Below are 24,861 nucleotides of genomic sequence, written 5' to 3' on the forward strand. Positions count from 1 at the left end.
CGTCATGTGCACATTTTCAGCCAGCGTATTTTGCATCCCACTGCGCATCCTATTCACGCAGACATCATATGTCATCCGCACGCTCATGTGCGATGTGCAGGCAGTGAGAGAAGGGCGGACAGAGTGCAGGTACCTGGAGATTTTCACTATTGTAGTAATGTAATTCACTTTGTAATGTAATGTTTTCTCACCAGTAAATGTGACATGACTTCACTGGAACCGATCCAACAGCTTCTCATGCTCATGTGTTTTGGAGGATGCGTGGTTTTTGGAGGGATTTTACATGATGGCACTGCTAGCAGGCAAATGTTAGCATTTTCTAAATGATCTACTCTGCCTTTAAAGGGATAGTTCACCCCAAAATAAGGATTCTGTTTCAATGTTATTTGTATGGAAATCCATTTGAATGCAAGGATGCTCAGAAACTTTTAGGAAGGGTTTAGAGCAGGGTGGTATGAGAATAATATTACCATTTACAATGGCTTCAAACATTGCTCAAACAATTTAGGTTCAGAACTAAATTATTTATAACTTCTCGTGTGTTTAACTTGTATTTAAACTTTACATGAGGTGAATATCTTTCTGCAGTGATCCTAGATTTATTAGTTAGTTATCATTCAGTTGTGTATAACTATATTCTGCATATCTACAGTATTTTTGTATATAATTCACTGGTAAATACTATATGATTAACTTTTTTTTTATTTCTAGTCAAATTAACCAAACAGTAACTTATAATAATATTGAAGTACTCACTATATATTAAAGGAATAGTTCAACCAAAAATCTGTCATCATTTACTCACCCTAAGATTGTGTTTAGCAGAACAAATATATTTGTACAGGTTTGGAACAAAGGAAGATATTTGAGAGAATGTCAGTATTCCAATAGTAATTATTTTCCCTGCAATGGCTGTAAATGGGGAATGAGATCTGTTTGGTTACTTACATCCTCCAAATACTTTGATCCTCCTAATATCTTCCTTTGTGTTTCGCAAAACAAAAGAAAGGTATACAGGTTTGGAACAACCTGAAATGGGGTCAATGATGACAGAATTTTTGAGTGTCCAGATCGGCCACCCCAAAACAAACCCATACACACAGGTACATGCAGATATCTTACTGGAAAGGAGGGTAAATATCAAACACACACACACACAAGCATACACGCGCACTCACACTTAATCCATTTGCCCTCTATTCTCAATCTAAGAAAGCATTTCTAGGAGACATGTGTCCGCCATCTTGAACAGTTCCTGTTTTCTCTCCATCCCATCCCCTTCAAGGGCAGCAGACCACGTGTCATATTTTACCCTGATCTTTCTTTGATGGCCTGTCTCTTTTCTCCTCCAGACAACACACACACAAACTCGGTAAGAGATATCTCTCCAGCCTTCCTCGTTCTCCACACAGGGCCGCCCTCAATCTCTCGCTGTCTAATCTAACACAGATCAGTGGCTTAAACGCATTAGTGTACAAGGTGAGGTAAATCTCCTCCGCTCGCTAACGCTGAAAAATGACACCGCGGGATTAGCAGCCGCCAAAATCAGAGCATTAAACACACGTGCATATTTACACCCGCAAGCAGTCAATAAAGCACATGTAATCACTGAAGATTTCAACAGAAAGGAGAAACTGAGAAAGAGAGAGAGTATCCTTGAGAGATCTATCTATCAAATCTGTACCGTGAGCACTGGACTGCTCCTATAGCATAGGAGGTGGGGCAGCAGTCACTTCCAGGAAATAAGAAAATGATTAAGAGTGATTTAATGTCACACAGAATGTGGAGAAAATGTGCATCTGTCTGACAGAGAATGATGTTATTACACCTCCTTCCACGTGCCTTTCTAAGCCTTTCTGCAGTTTTATCTCTAAGAGCGATGATGCTTGTATATAGACTCAGCCATTGGAAACTAGGAGAAAGGCCACAGTGATGAACTAACACGAGGAATCCACATCAAAACGATAGTATTTGCGTCAGGGCAAATGCTTCACTTGTGCTGAAATATGTCGACGCTAACCATAAAAGCAAAATTAGATGGGAGACACTGGGATAGCCCGGGTTCATCTGGATGTTGGGTACAAGGCAGACAAACAAAGTCTGTTTGGAGAAGTACCTACAGCTCTAATCGATTGACGTTTGATATCACGTGTGGCCTTAAAGGGACAGTTTACCAAATAAACATTGTGTCATTATCTACTCACATTCTCCCTTTAAACTCATTTCTTTTATTATTATTATTATTTATTAAAGGGATAAGAAACATTTAAATCTGTCATCATTTGTTCACCCTCAGAATGTTCCAAACCTATCCGCACTGCATTAAAAGTGAACGTTGGAACAACCTCCAGTGAAGCGGTGGAAATTGTGTGATGCACCTTGAATAACTTATTCTGATGACTGAGAATGAGACTGTGATTCATAATTTGAATTGTAATACTGTTGGTTTCATGTGGTTATCTATTAAGAAATCATTTTGAAACTGATTTGCAACACCTGCTGTTCGTGGCTGCACTTACAAGCAGGCGAAGCTTATTTCACCTCGTAAAAAAGAGCACTTTCCACACAGATCTAAAGTTAAGATGGACTGCTCCTGTGAGGGACTGTACAGTTTTGAAAAGTTTAAAACTTTAAAATGTGAACCGCTTGTGTGAAGCAAATAGATACCGAACAATAAACATCACTTAGACTAAATGTGCTCATAGTTTAAAAAGAGTTTGCAGTTTGTTTAAAAGGGAGCTCAAATAGATTCATGTCATCATAAACACACTGTTTGGTCTTCAATAAAAATGCGAGATTTACAAGGATTCTATTCTGTGTTTTACAGACGTGTTGTCAAAAATCAGTTGGAATATATCACACCATGTGGACATTTCTCATCTGATATTCTTGATGTAACGTAGGAAACGTTTTTTTGTCGCCAAAACGGAGAGGCAATGTTTAAAAATGTGAAAATGCAGCTTTTGCTCGTGACTGTGTAACACTTGCAGTTCACTTTTAAATACAAGAAATAATGATTTCCCACATTTTTAAAAAGCAAACAATCGACATCATGTAAAGAAATTGAAAACCCTCCATAATTTTCAAAACGATGCTAAATATCCACCATCAAGTATTAAAATCCTCATCCCATTCCTCCCATAGTGGACATAATGCTGATGTAATTTATAAGTGCTGTCGAGGTGAATGACTTAAAATATGTCTGAAACACATTTGTTAACATTGAACTGGAAGTTTCTCCCATTTTTGGCGCAAAGCGTCATGGGTGTAGTTAACTTGTGGATAAAATCTGGTAGACCTCCGCAAAGAATCAATAAATGTTGTGTAGTTTTAATATAATTTAATACAATTAATATTAGGACTGTCAAAAGATGAATTACGATTAATTGCATCCTGAATACAAGATTGTTGTTTACATAATATATGTCTGTGTACTGTGCATATTAATTTAATATTTATTAACACATACACATATGTTTATATTTAAGAAAAATATACAAATTGATAAACGTTGATTTGTTATTTCAATTATTGGTAAATACAAATGAATACTAAATATTATTATTAATATTATATTAATATTATTACTATTTTTTGACAGCCCTAATTAATCTGCAATAAAAAAATGTAAATCAATATAATTTAAATATAAAATTATTTGTTTTACCGCCAAATTATAGCATCTGATGAAACCGTCTATATACACAAGTCAAGTATCTCACCTTGGCATTTTCCTCCATTAGTGGCGTCTCCATAGTAACCAGGTAGACAGGTCTGGCATTGCTGCCCAGTTGTGAGATTCTTGCACTGCTCACACATGCTGCCATTAACACATGTACTGTGCCCGTTACACTGACAGGCTGAAACATACAGAGAAGATGTGTGATGTGTTTATGATCACACACAACATGATTTATAGTCAGTGTACTTTTATTGCTTACCTGGACATGTTATATAGGACCAGTCATATCCCCTTTCCCTTGAACACAGACTGGTGTCCAATACCCTGTCTCGGCCCTGCCTGCTCAGGCTTATCATTGGTCCTCGATATGATCCTTCAATACACTGACCCTGACCCGTGTCACTGGGGTCTCCACACCAGCCACAGTCGGGCTGTTCCAGGCATAGAGCACATGTACGGTGACCAGAACAGTTCTGAGCTAAAAAAAAATAGATGTTAGAAACAGAAATAGATGTCAGTTCAACCCAAAGTACTTCAAAAATCATGCGTCCTCTTCGTCAAACAATGGTAAAACAAACTTCCTCAAAACATAAATCGACACACGGTCTGTTTCCTAAGGGTTTGTCTTTTTCTGTGTAACAACCATCTGAAATGCATAGCACCGAACCGGAAAAGTAGCATTTAAACTGATGTTTTCATAGCTAAGGAAACATTTATTTGGTTGACACCACGGGAAGACCACCACAGTAGAAGCCATATTGATCACTGGCAGGCAAACAGAAAGTCTATAGTGACAGTAACCATGAGCAAAAGGAAAAAAAGCAAGAGGGGAGAAAGACAGAAAGCGAAAATTAGGTAAATTTCTTTAAATGGCATCAAGCTTTTCTCAGCGTGTTTTAAGGAGTAATGTGGCGATTTAAGCGGCATCTAGTGGTAAGGTTTCAGATTGCAACCAACCTCCTCTCTCCTTTTCGAAGCGCTGCGGCGGCTTACACAGCACGTTCTTTGACAAAGAATATAACATATTAACGAAATGCGCTCTGTAGGGCAGTTTGTCCATCTAGGGCTACTGTAGAAACAACACAGTGAATTCCATGTAAGAGGACCCTCGGTGTATGTAGATAGAAATAGCTCATTCTAAGGTAATAAAAACATAACGCTTCATCATGTCAGGTCTTCATACACATCTGAATACAGAGCTATGTATATTATATTGCATTTCTGTCCTATAGATCCTCATAAATTATACACACAGCACCTTTAAATCGGCGCCGCAAATGGCATTTTCACAGTCTGTTAAACTCGCAACACTTCCAGCCCTGCACGTGAGACTTTCACAAAGACGTGAACCTCCCCGAAGTATCCACGTCTCTTGTTTTGTCTTCATGTGACTTATTGTGCGTCCATTTAAAGTCACTCCACATCAATTTCGTTACATTGGCTAAAACGCGCTCCCAGCGCAGCCGGCGCTGCCTGTGTATTGTTGCTTGACCTTTTAATTTCAAAATAAATTGAGTTCTGTGCTTTTACATTTAGACTGCGGATGGATGTGTATTCAAACAATGTGCCTGACATTCAGAGCGCTGAGCGTTTGAGACACACGATTTACATTCCTGCGCCCACTGGGGGTTTACCACTTTTGGGTGGCATTATATTACTTTCTACAACAAAGTCGCAGGTAATGATATCCCTCTTTCAAACGGGTGCAAGTGGGAGTGGAAAATATATGCAGGCCAGAAGAAATGTATCAATTTGCCCCATGACCAGACCACATCTAATGGGTCCTTAGACAGTGTGGGGGTCAAAATGTGTCTCGGGGTTAATAGTGAGGGCAGAAACAAAGAGAAGAGTGTCATTAAAACAGTCCAGAGGAACACTCGGGAATGCCATCAGAGTCAGTATGATACTAAGAAGTGAAAATAAGAGGAGGGAATTGAGTTTAAAAAGAACTGATTTTTTTAGAAGTGGCACACTGGTTGACCCACTCGGGTATAGTATTGTTACAGTATGGAATACATACGGACATATATAAATCTTTGCATATTCAGGAATCTTGTTTGGCACTGTCATGAATGTAAAAAACGTGAAATGAAATAATGGATGCTTTTGTAGAAATAGTTTTATATAATGTAGTTGACCGAAATGTCTCTAATGTAATCTACATGCACTTCCAGTTACAGGTGTATGGTGCACACATATGCAGTATATGAATTACTCTCTTTGGCAAGCAAGGCGGGACGAGAGCCGTGAGGGAACGGCGCGAGGTTGTCGGCTGCACATGCACCAGTCTTGCATCTCTCACGGAGGAGCTCCGTAAGCATAAGAGAGGAACAACAACAGGGAAGGGGAGAAAGGACCAGGCCTGGATTTTAAGTTAGTTTTATTGTTTGGTTTTGTTATATTAAATGTTGTTTTACATTCGCCGGTTCCCGCCTCCTTCCTTCCTTTTATTGAACCGTGTTACATTGACTAAAGTCCAGGCCTGGTCCTCTCTCCCCTTTCCTGTTGTCGCTCCTCTCTTATGCTTCCGGAGCTCGTGCCGTTCCCTCAGGGCTCTCATCCGGCAATGCTCGCCACAATCTCTTAAAAATAATATGCCACCTGCCAAAAAAAGAGAATTTGGACATATCCTGAAGTTCCAGGGATTTGCATGTTCTTTTAAGTTTTAGATTTAGATCTAGATTTCCATAACAGATGTGCTAGGTGAACTCTCCCGCTGCATTATTCACACCCAGCACAATGATTCATTTAAAGGCGTCGTTCATTCGGCACAATTGCAGAGGTGTCTCATAATTACAAACACGCATTTCATGTTGCTGCCTTTCTCACTCACTCTTCTCTGTTTTACTTCGGCCAAACCATGATTATCTTTTAGCTAAAGACACCTACACACTTATTACATATGCAAATCTATACCTAACATGTTCAACGTTTCTAAAGAGCATCACTTCTCTACATTTAATAACTGCACGGCTGGCTCTTTACGCAAATTCGGTACAAAGTTTCACAAACTGACACGTGGACATTATTCAAAGTGATATTTAGAAATAAGCCGTTATCTTAATATAAAAAAGTTGCTAGTGGCACTGGTTCAGATATTAGACTTTCTGAAAGCTCAGTTTAAATTACAGATGCATTATGTGACATTTCCAGAGGAGATGATAACCTGAATGTCCTTGTGTGTTATTTTCAACTGACAATACATGCATGCTCATTATCAGCACTGTAGATTCTACCTAAGATATCAATGTGAACCCTATCTTTTCATACTTTCAAATAAACCTTTCATTACCATTACAAGATTTACAGATTGAAATCTGTATTGAAATATGTTATTGTCGTGATTGACCCAAAGAGACCACAGACAAATCTTTGCTTGGATTTATACCCATCAAAAGGTGGCCTTGTCACAGTTTGAAATGCAAAAAAAAAGACTGAAGGTTTTTAAAAAGGCTGATCTTTGGTCTGACTGCATTGTGTGAATGTGAACTTCTGAGGAAATTGTTTGATCGGTATGGGTTTTCAATACTAAACATCATAGCTGGTGACAAAATTCCAGCACTCACCATTGTTTACTAAATTTATCGTTGGATCTGGTGACTATTGTTTTGTGATATTAAACCACTCGGACTCAGAAATCACTAGAGCCAGGGAGGGAATATAAACACATTTGAGTGTTTTAAAGCACTAACTCTTCATAACCACATTAACTTACAACAAAAACAGAAATGTTGGAGAGATATGAAGTGAAAAGATTACACCATTCTGAGAAGTAAAAATGTTCACTCAGCACAGAGGTTCATTTTTGTTTCGTCTCAGGATTATTCCTTTCTCAGAGTGTCTAAAGAATGAAAAATTCTAAAGTCTAAACTGCTATCCTCAACAATAACATCAAATCACAGCGATCACTGCTGACAAACAATAAAAGAAGTACTTGCTTTTTATCTAAACTTCTGGATGCAAAAACTACATTTTCCAGGCATACTGAGCCACTGAATTCTCTCATTTCCATTTTGATTAGGTGTGTATTATCCAACTGTCTTTTTCTTTATCCCTGTCTAGCGCTATTTTATGAAGAGAAATAAATGTTTCATATATACAAGGGCGTCGATGTGGGTAGGGACTGTAGGGACGTGTCCCTACCAATATTCAGGGAACACTTAATTACCCCCACCCAATTTAAACTATATCTATTGTATAACCAGTGATGTCCGTCTTGTGTTTTGTACTTATAACTTATTTGATCCAACAAGTATTTATTCAGTAATCATTTAATCGAAATAGAAAATCTTTTACAGACGCGTTCTGGAAAAATAGCACAGTTTGTGGTACAAAAATTGTTTAGTTTCGTTCTTAAGAAAACATTCTTACCAAGAGTTTATTGAGAAAAATACGGGACAAGTGGCGTCCCATATTGATTCAGGAACAACGTTTCTCCCATTGCATGACAAGTCCTAAACTTAAACGTTAGTGTGTGTGTGTACTTATTTACATCTATGAGGATAGCTAAATATAGTTGAATATCATGACAATCGACTGTTTCATATGCCTTTATTAGCTAACATGCTTATTTTTAATAAGCATTTTGACAATAATGATCCAAATTATGTTTCTGTCTAACTGTTTAGTTCAGCTGTGTGAGGGTTATGTTTTAGGCTATATACAATGTATATAATGAACCTTACATAAATATAAAACAATCCAAAGTAAGCACCTTGAACATTTTCTTAAATGCTTTTGTTTATGGCATTTGTAACGACTATAGTAAGCTTTAGATATCTATGCCATAAATATGTAGTATGGAATGCATTATTTTGTCAGGTCACGTGACAGAAGCAGACCTGTCATGTTGTGGAGGTGTTTGGGTCCAAGGTGAGGTCAAACAATGACATAGTAGTATGTTAGTTATGAAATTTGGAACTGTGACAAATGTTAGGTTGACAATCTACAGTATAGTTTTTCAGTGTGTGTTTAAAATGAGAGCTTTGAATTGTGTAGATGTGTCATTTTATTAGGTGGCAGAAGCAGCTGTAGCCCAGGTGGAGAGACAGAAGCAGGGTCACAGGTGATTCGGCTTTTAAAACAGGATTATGTTATTTGTTGTGCATTATATTAAGGTTACACTGCTTTAGAGGTCTATTAAACACTCAGTCATACAGTGGTTTTAACAATGCAGGCATAAATACGTATGGTATAAAAAAGTAGCTAGTTGTATATTTTGGTGTACTTCTATAGAAACTGATCCTGCTGTAGACACTTATAGACCGTGTAACAATGAGAGTGACAACAATGAAAGATAGTGTAGAAAGCAATTTCATATAAAAAATATTATAAGCATTGTTAAATTATTATATTGTTTGAATAAATCAAGTAAACGACGCTAAACGTCAGTGACAACTTTGGCTCTGCAGACCAATTTTATGTCCCCACCAATGTCAAAATCAAACTTACGCCCTTGCATATATATATAACACCAGCACTTTCTCTAATTCAACTATCCTCCATCACAACAATTTTATCCAAAAGCATTTCACAGCAAAAGAATCCTCTAGCAAAATGATTTGCTTTGCCCGTGAACCAGTCAGACTCCACGGAGAAGCAAGACTCTTCCAGCAATCCGCATCCATCAGAGAGCTGACCTTAATGATGTTTATAGCGTGATAGATCGTCTTTATGAAACCCGTCCATCAGCATCCACCTTAACAATGCACTTGAGGCTCTCAGTCTCTGCAGTGCAGATAAAATCAATGGCTAGCACAGAAAGAACTGTAATATCTGTAAAACTCTATAATGAACACTGGAGAGGGAGATTTTGGTCTGAGGGTTTTAAGGCCAAGAAAGACTTTCAGCTTCTGGAGACGGTGCAGACGGGCAATTCTGCCTGTCAGGTTTCTGTTGTAGTGTTTTGTTCAGGAGAAATATGTTGGTTATAAAGCATTATCTCTCTCTGTTGGACTACATATCTATTTTTCATACTCGTCCCTGACGCAGGCAGCGCTACTCATTTACACTGCATTACAATGCCAACTCCAGTGCATCTTACCACATTAGAAAAGAATGATTCCGTGTCTCCACAAACTTGCTGATGACTATACAAGGTAGGCCAGCGTCAGCTACACCTAAGGCTGTTCTGAGCCGATTACCATCAGTCATTTGAGAAATTCTGGCATGGGTTTTTGTTTTGGAACAGAATGATATCTCTCGTGTGTAGAGGAATAGGTTCTGCAAATCTACTTATAAGGAACTAGAAGGGCTATGAAAGTTATACGTTGGCTGAGTAGATATAAGGCTAGTCTTGGATTTAGACGGTACGGCCACAGAATTCAAAGTTTGTTCAATGATTTCTAATAAATACTAACAAAAGCTGACTGAAACCACCAACACAATCTGATATGCTGGCATTAACGCCACACCCTGGAGTAAGGAAACGCTTTTTATTTAGTTAAACTAATTTGTGGTAAACTTATTTTGGGGTAAAAAGGAAAATAATCATTTATTCACCCTCATTTCATTTAAAACCTGTATTATACGTAAATCAATACATACATTTCCACCATATCCACTTTAGCACCTGCACTTTCAAAGAACATTTTTACATATATAACTATCTGTATATATTTTCATTAGGGGTGTGACCAGACACTTATCCCAGTTCACGACTTAGGCTTTTTAGACTTTTATTTAAGAAATATGAAACATGAAATATACAGGGAAACATTTTCTCTTAATCACATTAAAAACACAAAATGCTAAAAAAATTGGTATTATAAAATCAACTTGTATTGTATGTAACAAACTTCTATTTTAATGATTTATATTATGCAGTAATAAACAATATGCTTAAATGGTCGCAATTTTGAGCCCAGCACTCCATCATGCCAACTGTATCAGGACATTGTGTTCTCGCAGAACACATCGGATCTTGTCATACCCCTAATTTTCATTGTCGTTTTTATCGTGAGTTTAATCGTATATTTCCATCCTAAAGTAGTTTTTCTTTCTTTACCTTATTTTTATACTGTTTTGTATTTGCTAAAGATCTAAAGAGTAAAATGTCTTTCTGTGTCCATACATTGGCAGTTAATGGGGGTAAATGTTGTTTGATAACCAACATTCTTCAAAATATCTTCTTTTGTGTTCTGCAGAGGAAAAAGTCACACATGTTTGAAATTACATGATATTAGATAAATTATGCATAAAAAATAAAAATTTGGGGTAAACTAAAAAGATCTTGATTTTATTTATTTATCAGTTTGTTTTCATTTATGTCATGATACTTATGTATATACAAAAATGTCACACCTTCAGTGTTTTGTGCTCAAAGACCAGACATTGTGCTGCAGGTAAAAATTCAGACTACGATCAGAATGACTTTTTCTCTGTGCAATAACTCTTTCTCTTGTATGAGATGGGACATACGTCAATAGTTTATGGATTTTCCAGTGGAGGCCAGTCAGAGTATGACAGGAGTTTATAGTGAGCTTGATATCTGCCTATGTACCAGACTGAGAGGTCAAAGCGTCTGCTTTTACAGAACTCAATCACCCTTAGGCTCACAACACAATAGAGAAACAGAAAGGGGAAAATGAGAAGGTGGGGAGTAAAAGAGTTAGAAGTGGTGCATGTGTGTGCTCTGCCAGTATATTCATGTGTGTGTGCCCTTGAAGAATGCTCACTCACAGCCACAGTCTCCAGTCTGCCACTCCAGACACTGGCCGTACGGGAAGGAGATGACGTAAGCATTTGAATCCACACAGCGCCTGGTGCTGCTGCACCACATGCACTCCATGGCCTGGATGGTGCAGTTGGCACAGGTGGTCCGCAGGGCGCAGGGCATCTTACAGGGGCGCATGCTGAGGTTTGGGCTAACTGGGAATCGCAAGGGGCAGTATTTTGAGGCAGTTCAAACAAATTACATGGTGTGAAAATACACAGAAATATCAAAGAAAATTCTATAACAATATTGAGAATTAAAGATATTCTGAAAGTGGGGCTCAAATCTGACACTCTTCTATGATTATATATTTTCGATATATGGTATTATCTTCTATGTTGTTCATCTTTCTCTAGCTTATTTATTTTATTCATCTGGACACTAAATGTTTGTTCCTATGTCGGACAAAACGTTAAATGCTCTAACATTTATAATCTTCTCTCTGTTGTTAATAATCAATTGATGATGATGACGACATTTTATTAGAATCATATTGACTGTGTATGTATGTTGCCTTGTGTAGAGAAAAGAAACTGATCAAATGAGCACAAGCAGCTGAATAATGTAAATCAAAACAAACAGAACAAACAGAGACGAGGGGCGGAGGATTTCGCATTCATTCATTATGCTCTTTGGATATGTCTGGGCCAACTCGGGATTCAAGGCCTCATTTTACTCTCTTTTCCAGGGTGTTTCAAACAGGTCCAATAAACATACTGCATCCAATGCAACAGAGGTGATGTGAGCCCACTGCTCATGTTTAAAAAAAAACTAAAGTCAAAGAAAAGCAAGGTTGTCTGAAAATGTTAGAGAAAAGTAACAGAAAGTTGACCGATTGAAGTTGAAGACTATAGACTATACTGTACATATGGGATGCAATGTGTGATGCACACAAACTCATTGCAGAAACGCACAGTTTTCAGTAAAAAAAATCTTAAACAAAAGTTAAAAATTTCAGTGAACCCAGATACCATATGAGCCAACCCATGAACAACACATAGCAGGTGTTGAATCACCTCCAGGTTAATGTCAAAATACAAAGTGCGAAAAAACCTAACAATAATTGTACTCACCAAGTGGTTTCTCACAGATCAGCCCCTCAGTGTTGGCAGTGCAGGGTTTGGCTTTCAGACCGGCTACCTCAGCTCTTTCCAGGTATGCACAGAATCCGGAGTCACTTGGCTCCCCCGGTGACCACTGCAGTGTGCTGGCAGTAAAGGGAGATGTGTCCTCCCACCCCCAGTATGAAACATTGATCTTCCTGAGACCCACCCATGGAGTTAACCTCTGCATGAGAGAGTACAATCTTAAAACGCTGCATTCACTAAAGGTTTGTAAAGGTGACCAAAACACAAGTCTGGCATAAAGCTCGTGTAAATGTTTTCGAGTTGCTTTTGACTGCAGGTGTAATAAACTGTTATCACCTCATTTCCATAAATAATCTGATTATGGACATTAGCGTAAAGATCAAGACAGCACACAAACTATAAACATGACATGTCTGTGAATTTAGACGAGAGGCGTTCATCTTCATGAGTTTGAACTCGATTTGAACTTGCTTTTGCCACATTCCAGCCGGATATTTATACTGAGCACCTTGACGTGTAGATGGCTAATAAGCCCATCTTCAGTGTATGAAACACGCTACAGACTTATAAATACACTTCCATTCCATTTTTCCTCTGTACAGGCTTTATTTATAAAGAGCCAAAAGGCCAACGAACAATGAAATTATCAATTCAATGCGAAACAAATATCATCTGAACTACCACAATTCGTATAGATTCCCGATTCAAATGAACAACTCCCCCGTCGGAAAGGATGTTGTTTGCTTTGATAAACAGTTTTAAAAAGGTTTCAGATCTGCTATAAGTTTAGCACATAAAGTGAGTTCTGCTGTCTGCGTGAATGACAGCTCAGAGACAACGTAGCGGCGAGGAAAAAATGACACTTGTGAATATTTTTCACGTCAAAGGTGGGGCCTTTATAAAACTGTGTTAATCTTCAAAGGACAAAAGCCGCTTACACGCTAAAGCCCTCGGATTAAAAAGAGTCATTCCTTTCCTTTTAATTAACACAGCAAATATTTACAGCCCTGTGCCAGGGAACACTGCAGAGTTTGGGTGGAAAGAGTTTTTAGCCAAGATATGAGTTAATGTTTATTCTGGTGAAGTTTAAGCTTTTCTGACATTTAGAAATAAACATACACAGAGAAAAATCTGCCACTGTGCTTGGACTCAATGTTGTGCAAAAACTGTCAGGACATTTGAGGCTGGTTGAGTCCTGACAGTAAAATTCAGAGCATTGCAAGGCTGTCGTTCTGAAACCTTGCATCTCCATTTTTCATCTTAATATAAATAAATCATTATTATTAGTCATCCTTTGTTTGTCACGATTATTACAAAGTACTTTTCGGCTTTAACAGCACTGCTTGAATCATTTAAAAAGGAAAATCATAGAATTTTGAGTTTTTAAGTTTTGGAAAGACAGTGACGATACTAACCTTTTGCTTGAATTACACCATAGTTTCTAAAGGATATTTCAATGAATTAAACAAAAACTGGTATTGCTCAGCAATTTTTCATACCATCGGCCAAGAGTTCAAAAAGAGGACCGATATATCATGTCAATTATAAGAGGACAGAACATTGCAATGAATATGTGCTCTGTATATAGAAAATGTTAAGAAACATCAGCAGTTATATGTTCAATTTAAATCATTATATGAATGAATAACATTCAGAAAGTTAAGAAATATTCAGCTAATTTAATCTTCGGAATCGGCAGATATGAATTTGAATATCAATATCTGTGGAGAAATTTAGTATCAGTGTATCTCTTGTAGAGGTCGACCAATTTATTGTTTTAGCCGATTAATCGGCACCGATAACAATAAATTGATCGAATTATGATTGAATAATCCCCACCGTTTTTCCTGGTTGTGTTTGATCCAGACGCAGCAGGGAAAGCTTTACTGTGATACGCAGGTAGAGAGTACAGAATAAAACAGAGACCTCTAGAGGTGGAAATAAAACTAATACTGACAGCCTGTTTGGTTTAGAGACGCGAGACCACAGTCTGCAAGGAGCGGAATACATCAGATCAAAAGTTTCACAGTGACAAGGTAGAGCCAGTTGTAAGTAATGTATTGACAATATGCTGCATTAATGGAAAACAGCAGTGTTTTTTATGACAGGACTGAGAGCGCGCTAACATTAGTAGCCTATTCGCATAAGAGAGTATCAACAACAGGTAAGGGCGAGAGAGGACCAGGCCTGGACTTTATGTGATGTGTTATTGTGTTTATGTGGCAGGCGTCGACCATGAGGGAGCTGCCTGCCATAAGGGAATATTTGTTTTATTGTTTGTTTATTTTATTAAAAGTCTGTTTTACGTTTGCACGTTCCTGCCCCCTTCCTTCCATTTGGACCGTGTTACAGGTGCCAAGAATTTCTTTTTTAATTCCTTATAATTTTGTTTCAACCATACACTTGGAGTTTAATATTTATTAATATAGTCAATATTTATGTGTTATTAAAAAGTAAAACACAGTTTAATGGTTCAAGCAATAGTGTTTATTGTTGTTATACACTTCCTTGATATTTTACTGTTATTTTTAATTAGAAATTAATCAATCGCTAATTAATAGTTAACGGTAGGTACTGACCACTTAAATTACCGTTATCGGCAAATCCAAAATCGGTCGACCTCTAATCTCTAGTTCAAACACTTACACACAATATGAAACACATCAACAAGTCCTTTTGGTAAATGTCGGCTGTGCATTATGAAATAAAATCTCACATAAATGTCACTGAAAGTTTGACTCACCCGTCCCTGCAGCTGATACTTCTGCAGCTCATCCAGTATAAAGTCCACCTGCCTGCTTGAGGTTAATGAGGCGATGTTGCCATCAAGGTTCTTACAGTTGTGCTGAGCATTATCATAACTGTCCTTGCTGGAATTTAGTCTGAGACACGCATCTCCAATCTGATTCCAACCATCCCCGCACAAGTGTGCTGTAAACAGGTGGAGAAATTCGGGTTTTGTCCAAAACAGGCCTCGATCACACATGTGCTCAAAGGTCACGTTATTCACATTGTACAAATTCCTTCACATCCACGGACACGGTCAAATAGAAACCACAAAGCACTAAAAATGTTATTAAAATCGCTCTTCTCAATTCAAACGCATTACACATTTCTATACTCTAAGATAAAAGCTTCTATATGATGTAGAGAACCAACAGAACACTAAAACATCAAGAAAGAAAGAGAGGGAAACGAATAATAAACTTTGGGTTCTTTGACAGTCTGTTTGGCCATAACTGGATAAACAGCTCAGCACACTTGAATAATTATTAGACTTCTATCCTGCCTTCTGGTCAACTCATATGTGATGTACTATCCAGCTGCACAGCCTGAATATTCCTGTCTTTCCAGTAGTTTTGGGACTTTTAAGATTTAAGAATAACTGTCTTGTTTTTCCTACAGTATTTTACTGTTATGTCTGTTCATCCATTCATCCTTCAGCTCACCAGGGAGGGCGTGGCATTCTTGTTGCTGTGGTTCCCACTGGCAGAAGATGTTAAGGGAGCAACTCCTGCAGTTCAGCAGCTTGCTGCAAACTTGTTCAGTCCCAACACTGCATTTGGTGAAGCTCTTCACAGACTGAAAAACAAGACACAAAAAAAATATGCTGTTAAGAGCATCAGTAATACATTCATTCATTTAGCCTTGCTTTATATATCAATAATAACAGCTGGTAGAGCTTTTCCAAGCAATGTTAAAGCATAACACTAAGGCGTTACTGTGTACCTGCCCGTTTTTGCGTATACCAGGTCTCCAGATGGCAAGCTGGTGCTCAGAAAGCATGGCTGGGGGAGGGTTGAGATACAGAGGACCTCGAGGGTGACGGTCGAGCTCAACTGTGAGCTGAAAACAGACAAAACGAATGCTACATATGCAAATGTTTATAATTATAAAGACTGAAAGTATTTTGTTAAATAAACTATGAAATCTAAGTGAAAAAGAATGTTTGCACTTACCACAGTACAGTTGTTTAAAGAAGAGATGCATTTCTTATCCTCACACCATTGGCAGTCATTGGTGTTGGCTGTACAGGACGTACAGTCAAAATATTGGGGACACTGCTTACCGACTGGAGCTACGATTACACAACAGTCATCAAAGAAAAATCTATTGATTTACAAAAAATGTAGGTGACGTGAGTTTAGAGGTCTCAGGATGAGTGGGTGTGTGATATGACAGTTGAACTACAAAAGGTGAACATGCAAACTAAAATAAAACCAAAGAGTAAAGGACAGAGAAGTAACCTTGTGAATTGGTTGAATCCAGACAAAAATAACCTTAATACACATAAATACTGTGTTCTTGTCTGTTTGAGGGGAGATGTTTTGTACTTTTTGGTTTGTTTTCATCATTATTTCTGGGAAAGAGAGGTCACACAGGAACTGCTTTTTGTCTGGAAGAGAATCCAAGAATAAACAAAAATAAAAGAGCAAACACGCGCATAGAGGATGGGAGAACGGGAACATAAATAACAGACTCTTCAAACTCTTGATATGTCATTACAAACTCATTTTAAGTTTTGACCGACCCAACTAGTAACTGAACTCATTGGGGTTTAGAATGTCCGGTTTGTGAGGTCTTATGAACAGTTGTATGATATCTGAAATCTTAAAGGTCCAGTGTATGACATTTAGAGACATCTAGCAGTGAGGTTACGAATTGCAACAAACGGCTCACTCCACCCCTCCCTTTCAAAGGACTACAGTGGCTGACACAGGACAAAGTTGTCATCACGTTTTCGTTTCTTTGTCAAAGTAGATAACCTATTTCTGAAACGAGCTCTGCAGTCCGCCGTCTAGGGCTACTGTAGAAACAACATGGCGAATTCCACGCAAGAGGACTGTGTATGTAGATAGAAATAGCTCATTCTAAGGTAATAAACACATAACACTACATTACCTACGGTCTTTACACACCTCTGAAGGCATTGTTACGAATTCTCGAACCGTCAATAGATCCTCCCAAACATAACACATTGGATCTTTAAGAAAGATACATTTTTTGGAGAATAATATACATCATGTCAATACATAATAAGTCTAGATGCCCATAGAGGTGCCCACACTATGCACTAATAAATTGCAAGATTATAGGACCATAAATAAACACAATGCAGGATAATCCATAATGAACGTGTGTGTCATTCCATTACTTAATTAAAGTTGAATCCACCTTTGATACCTCTCCAAACTCCACACGGTAATTGCAGTAATCCTCTCAGGTCCAGTTTTGCTCACAGACAAAAATATCTGTATTAACAATCGCTGGATTTGGTTTCATCATAATCATAATTACATCACCATGAGATTATTACGCACAGGCTGACCTTTTCTTAACTCAATTATCAACAGACATTACCAAAGTCAGGAAGGATATAGCGAATGGAAAACCAGCAATTCGCCATTAGAGTGAGGCAGAACATGCGAGTTGCTCTGCATAAGAACCCACCCCAAATGCATCAAGTGTAAACAGGATTAGAAGCGGATTAACAATAATATCTTGACGGAAGATTAATGGCAAAGTTAAATACTATCCAGGTGTATGTTTGACACGTAGAGCAAATAAAGCAACACGATTCAATAAATCGCCCAGTGATCTTGACTGCAATGGGGTGGCCTTTTAGGATAATAAACCGGGTGGAATCCCAGTACGAATTGATGAGAAGAAAGTGTAAACACTTCAAAATGTTATTCAGCCATTCCATTTATCTTATTACAGGACTCTCGGGAATACTTGATTCAGACTGGTTAATAACAGAAGTCTGCTATTATGAAAGTCAGTGTTGGCTCTCTTGTTCTGATACAACACCATCACATGGATTAAACGCATACCGGCCAACAATGTGCGTGCATTTTAGCATGATTTTATCATTATAAAACATTATAAGAAGGTACTGAATAGAAAAACAAATGTTGAAAATGTTGAAAAGTAATAATGGAGAGAATTTATTGTTATAAAGATAAGTGAAGGTGAAGGAAAATAAAGTAAATGTAAAATCCAGTCTGGAGTGAAAGCAGAGGGAGCATTTTAGTCACAGAGCCAAGGTTTTGAAATCTATGATTTGTAAATGACAGGTACTTACTGCTCCGTTCAGGGCAGGAAGATGCCGGCAAGCTGTCATCTGTGTGGCTGGAGTCCCAGGAAACACAACGTTCATTGACCCAAACACAGCGAATGCCAGGACCGGCACTCTGACAAAGAGCCACATCCAGTAAGGCCTCGCAGCTGCCAGCCTTATAGACCAGCACATCATTCAGAATCACACCAGAGAAACCACCAAACACATACATCGAACTGAGGGGAAACAAAACACAGACCTCTTATTTTTGCATTTTGTTAAAAAAACATCTTAAATTCAAAGAAATTGCAAAAAAAACCAGGAAGAGTGTATACTGATATGCATACTGTATTAAAAGTTACATACGATATCACACACTTGTGCATTTGATAGCTTAGATTGATGCTTTGAACGCAAAGTGAGGCAACACACGTGGCTGTTCATTTTATACATATTTACGTTCAATGAGAATATATATGATACAGTATATGATATGATTTTCTAGGAATGGAATGAGAGCACATCAGGGACTTACCCATTACTGACAACTGCTGAGTGTCCAAAACGGTTCACATCACGATGGAGATTTGGCTTTGGCATAACTGTCCACTCATCACATGCTGTAAAAGATACACAAACAGACACGCGCCTATAAACATAGAAATATTGATGGCAATATGACATTAAACAGCTGTTTTTTCCCCACTCGATTCGGGATTTGATGTTTTAATCAAAGAGTGATTTTTATATCCCAAGAGTGACAGCCACAGCAGTGGTCTATATTCCCCGCTCCATGTAAACCAAACCTTTACACTGACAAAGTCATCCGTGGGTATTGCGCTTTATGTGTTTATCCAGGTTACATGAGCTCTGTGGCATGTTCCTCTCGGGTGCCTGATCGGACACGCTCCCGGCTTGTAACACGCTCTTTAATTCACTTATTATCTGCACTCATAGTCAGTTTATCAGCAGCGAGAGTAAAACTCTCTACAGGCTTTGCTGCTAGCATATGCACAAATCCATATATAATTACACAATAGCCCCTTTCACACAATAATGCTGGCAACTTATCGTAAACAACCAGAAGGACTTTTCCAGTAAACACACAAAAGCAATGTTCAGTTTTTTTAACCAATCAGATGCCATTTACACATCAGTACGAAATAACGGGAAACTTCCTCTTTCCTCTAAACAACTACAACGGGTAAGATCAGTTTTCCAAACGTTAGGGATGTAACAATGTTATTGATATCGTGTTTAACGCAAAAGCAAAATTGTCTCAATATTATCGTGGTTACATGCCTGTATGAAACGATAGGTCTCCTGGGTCTAACACAGGGAATGTTAGAAAAAATAATGGATGTTTCCTTTGTCAAGGTCTATCTAGTGTAATTGTTATAGGGATTGTCAAAGGGATTTTTTGGTCATTTGACCCATCTCATACTAAAAGTCATGCCTCTAAGATACAGTTATGATTCAATAAAGTTCAATAAAAGAGCATGCTTCCCATCAATTGTCATTTTAGACATTGCAATACATATCGTACTGTGGACTTTATACCGAGGTATCACCGAACAGTGAGATTTTGATATTGTTACATCCCTACTAATCATACATAATACGTTTTCTTTGTTTTGTGGCAAACCTTAACATTCAGACAGCCGTTCTTGGTTTTAATCTAGCTTAAGCATCAAGCAATTTGAGGTGGACATACGTTTGTATAATGTGTTTAATTCACATAGGGTGCAGTGGAAATGGTCAGCAGGAACTGGAGCCATTGGCCCGTTAGGTAATTGGTCCTATAAATCTATAAACAACAGCATGTACAAACAAACAAAACAAACATGTGTTTATGACTTTAATTGCTCTAAGATGCATTTGCAAGGCCCTGTTCACCAGTTATTTTGAGATGATGTTTGTATATTATCATACATCACTCGAAAAGTAACTGGAGTATAAAAACAATAGCACAAACAGAGTTTAGGTTCATCAATCTAATTTACATCTTTGAAAATGCATACAAAAAAAATCTAGTGGTAGATCTAGTGCTATGACAACTCAATGTGAGCGGCTGTGTGTGTTTTACAAGGCTCTTTAAAGAGCCATCTCAGACTTTTTAAGCAAACATGGACCGGCACAACATTAATATGTAAATGTGGCATTTACCCTTTCCCAAGCAAACAGTGCGCAGCTGAGAGAGTGTACGGGCAGGTTGCAAAGAGCCCTCTTGTGCGTACTACTGACTGAGCTGCCGTTTACTAAAATCACACAAGCATACGCATAAAATATCTCTGAACACCAGCCAAATAGCTGCACAAAGAGGATTATAGTTGGCTAATCTTTGGCTACTGTTTTTCTGTGCAGTAGTACTTAAGCAGACTGTAATGGACAGTTCTGAAAAAGTAATAATGTCAGGTATGTTTATTCATTAAAACTACATAATACCCCTGGCATTTACCCTTATCATGCACTGTGACATCATACGGCTTGTAAATTGCTGTTAGAGTTGTTTCACATAAGGTATAATTCAGACTCGCTCTGCAAGTGTGAGCTGGAGCGAAATGCAGTGTAATTTCTATCAAAATACAATTATTGGATAAGTGGAAAAGTGTCATTAAGCCATAAAGACCAGTTTAGAAATAAGACATCCACATTACACATTCCTATCTTATCTTAAATGACATTCACACCAAGAACGATAACAATAACCATAACACTAACTATATTAGTTAAATTAGAAAATGAAAATGTTGGTTTTTCTGAGCTGCGGTTTCACATTTTTGTTTGTGTGATTGCTTGAAAATTTTAAACAGTTTTTTTACTCATCGCCTGAAATAAATCACTTTTGAAGTGATCGCAAAAACGCTTTCTCACAGTACTCAAGATACTGTTGTAACATCTGCCCTGTTTTCGTCAACCACGTCCCCCGCACCAGAGCCACCTCCCTGCTTCACTCACTCACAATCAACAGACTTTTAACTCCAGGACTACATTTCCCATCATGCACTGCACCCCTCTGACCTCTTTGATGACCCCGCAACTGACGCTCGTCATTACACTTCACCTGAACCCCATCCCATGGACTCTATTTAATCCCAGTGTTTTGGCATGTTTATTGTCCAGTCTGGTTGTCATTATTTAATACACTACTCGGACACGCTTTGTGTGATCGTGGTCCTGTTTAGTCTGTGCATGATATATATTTTGGATTATGTTGCCTGTGTTTTCAGTGTATATTATATTGGATTCTATTACTTGTGTGTTCCCTATTTCAACCTGAGAACTTATCAGTTTGCCTGGACTCATTAAAACTACTTGTTCATGCCTGTGTGGCATCGTTCCTCTTCTGACGATATTGTTACAGAAGACTGGACCTCAAACAATGCGATGTTCACCCCATATTAAACACCGGACCTGGTCCTAGAACCCTTCACTGACCCCTATTCGGACCTTGATGATGACATCACCTCTCCAGAGACCCAGTTGCTTCAGCTCTGCCGGGATTCCGCGTCCACATCAGGGAAATCAAAGGGCTCTAGATAAAGGCTATATGAAGTCAACGTAGCCTGGAATCGAGTTTCAATCGCAAAATAGACTAAAACGAAGTAAATTAGCGAGCGCCATCGATTAATGTCACACACAAACAAGCACAAGGACAAACACATTTCACAAAAACAAAACGCTCTGTCTAATGCACTTGCAAAATTGTAACGCACGTTTGTACAGAAAATATAGAGAGACACAAAACACTAAAGCGTCTCCGTGTCCTATTAGCACTTTTGGGACAGATCTCATCCAATCAGTTTTAACCATCTCTTAAATCTTTCCAGCAGGCTACACTTTCCTCTCTTAAATTCTCAATTGTTTCTCTTGGTCTATTTCAGTCCTCACAATATTCTTAACACTGATTTTTTTTCTACAGAAGCGAAACACACGGACCAGATACCTCATTTATCTGTGAAATTGACAAAAGGCATTTGACTTACAAGGACATAAGACTTTTGTTGTATGAAACGGTTAATGGCAAAATAAACTGCAGCTAATACTGTAGGCCACCACACAGTTTCTCTGACAGAAGTGTCTGTTAAAATAAACCGAGGAGACATGAGAGAAAAAGCTTGCACCAGACAAACTCTACAGATGTAAAGGTGACACACAGATTACCTCAAATGGAAAAACCGCTCCTGATAGTCATCATTGGCTCTGCCTACATTTCATTTCCTCACAGGATATTGTCTCAACTTCCATCACAAATGTACAGGAGACGAAGAGGCAGAGCATGAAATCATTGGATGACTGGACCAGATAGAGCGGAGGTAGAGGCGAGGAGAAGCAACAGGAAGGAAATCAAACCCAGTTTAATTGCGAGCTTAATAAAATATGTTTTGTGCCAAGGCAATCTGCTCTACCTAGTCTGTTGGTTTTATAAAAACAAAATGTCTGTACGGCACAAAAACGCTGTTTGCCAGCGCCTCTAGGCCAGCGCAATACCATTTTTAATTAGGGTTTATTTTTCCTGAATCTAATTAGAGGTACGAGAGCCGGGTAAACCATGGCAAGAGGCAACGCAAAAAAGACAGTGTCATCCAGAATGTGGAAAAATTGTAGAAAAAAACAACACACACATGCTAATAATGTAACTTTTCTCAGAAGCTATGAATAAAAGAAAAAAGCGTTGGAGAGACGATGACTCTTCGCGTGATTGTGAAGCGGCTTGAGGAAAACACAGACAAGCTTCCACAGGTGGGAGTAATTAAACACTAACTCAACTCATTTAAAAATGATGCACAACGCAAGCGAAACAAGAAATGAAAGCCTCATTTACATACAGTACACCACACAGTGAAGGGCATACACTGCTGGTGATGGTAAACACTTTGGAGGGGTGTAAATTCAAGGGGTGATTGAATCATTTGCCAATTTTCATATCTGTCTTTCTGCACCGCAGATTCTCTTACAAGCCTTGAAGTCTAGGGCCGATGAATATATGGTGATCCAGAGAGAACATGGTGTTCAAAAGCAGCAGCTTAAGCAGAATAAACATAACTGAGTCCTTTGGTTGACAGCCGATTATTAAATGACAGATGTTAATTCATCTCCAGATGCTACAGCTTTAAAAATAGCTAAGAGCGAACTGGAAAACCAATCTGCAACCTTGCTTCTTTGCAGCCATGAGGCTTCAAAACTAGTTATCGCTATTTCAACCTTTGCAAAGAACATTGGAAGTGAGTCTTGTATTCTGAACAGGCTGAACACTTTGAATAATATTGTACTCACAGAACTTTACAGTGTGCACATTGCCACTGTTTGCATTTGCATGAATGTGTCAGAACCTAGTTTAATTCATGACCTCGACTTCATTGTTAGTTATAGGTTATTCAATTTTAAAAACTGCATTGGTAGCCTGAGCTTGGCATTTCCTACCACTTTTCTTCAACTTAAGCAGTCAGAGATTGCAAAACTTCGGTTGCATAAACAATGCACAGATGCCTACTTCCATTTACCATCTGCCCACTTTTGCCATGCCATTTCTAACACGTAATGATTTGGGATGTATTAACCCCGATTCCCACTATCTAAATACGCTCATTCAGCTAAGAAGCGAAAACGTGATGACATCTTAATCCTGTGTCAGCCTCCATATTGCTTCGAAGGGGAAGGGGTGGAGTGAGCCGTTGGTTGCAATTTGCAACCTCACCACTAGATGTTGCTAAATTTCATACACTGGACATTTAAATAGAGCAATATTTTCTTTACTTCTATTAAAGGGGCTATTTCATGAAAATCTGACTATAGTCTTATAATCGGGTCTCTGATGCATCCACCATCCACCAGCAGCTTTGTTGGCAATCTCTGCAAGCCTGTGAGAAAATGAGTCGTTCAGATTTCGCTCCATTTCTGACATAGGTAGCCGCTCTTATTATAATATTGCAACCCCTTTTTCTGAACGTGCCCACCCATGGCGCTGCCGCCATTTTTGTTTTCGCACGCGACATATGTGAATTAATTCCGACAACATGGTAAAAGTCAGCAAAGCTAAGTGTTCTGTTTTTGGCTGCACAGACCAGCACAGAAGACTGTTCCCAGCCTTACATGAGACAAGAGAGCAATGGATTTATTTAGTTTTCAATAGAAATGTCATGATTCCGCCATCATGTCATGTTTATTCTTAGTCTTGCAGCGGAGTCATGGCATAGCCTTAGGTTTTGTGTGAGAAAGACATGGCTTTGTTTTGATTCTGACTTGCCATGTGCTTTCTCGTGTCTCGTCAGTGTTTCCCGCCCTTTTGTCTCGTTAACCTCCCTTGAGTGTTTCA

The 24,861-nt window shown here is 38.4% G+C and overlaps 1 protein-coding gene across 1 annotated transcript in view; it reads right to left on the reverse strand.

Annotated features, from left to right (window-relative positions):
• atrnl1a (attractin-like 1a) overlaps positions 1-24,861 on the reverse strand; it is a 179,826-nt gene that overhangs the window by 121,254 nt on the left and 33,711 nt on the right. The window contains exons 11-20 of the mRNA XM_079472803.1: positions 19,081-19,165; positions 18,570-18,781; positions 16,444-16,562; positions 16,214-16,330; positions 15,934-16,066; positions 15,228-15,415; positions 12,470-12,683; positions 11,363-11,551; positions 3,942-4,160; positions 3,723-3,860 (exon numbers count right to left, since the gene is read on the reverse strand). Coding sequence (XP_079328929.1) covers positions 3,723-3,860; positions 3,942-4,160; positions 11,363-11,551; positions 12,470-12,683; positions 15,228-15,415; positions 15,934-16,066; positions 16,214-16,330; positions 16,444-16,562; positions 18,570-18,781; positions 19,081-19,165 — 1,614 coding nt within the window. The remainder of the gene's footprint in view (positions 1-3,722; positions 3,861-3,941; positions 4,161-11,362; positions 11,552-12,469; positions 12,684-15,227; positions 15,416-15,933; positions 16,067-16,213; positions 16,331-16,443; positions 16,563-18,569; positions 18,782-19,080; positions 19,166-24,861) is intronic.

Source organism: Barbatula barbatula (genome assembly GCF_947034865.1).
Source record: "Barbatula barbatula genome assembly, chromosome: 14".
NCBI lineage: Eukaryota > Metazoa > Chordata > Actinopteri > Cypriniformes > Nemacheilidae > Barbatula > Barbatula barbatula.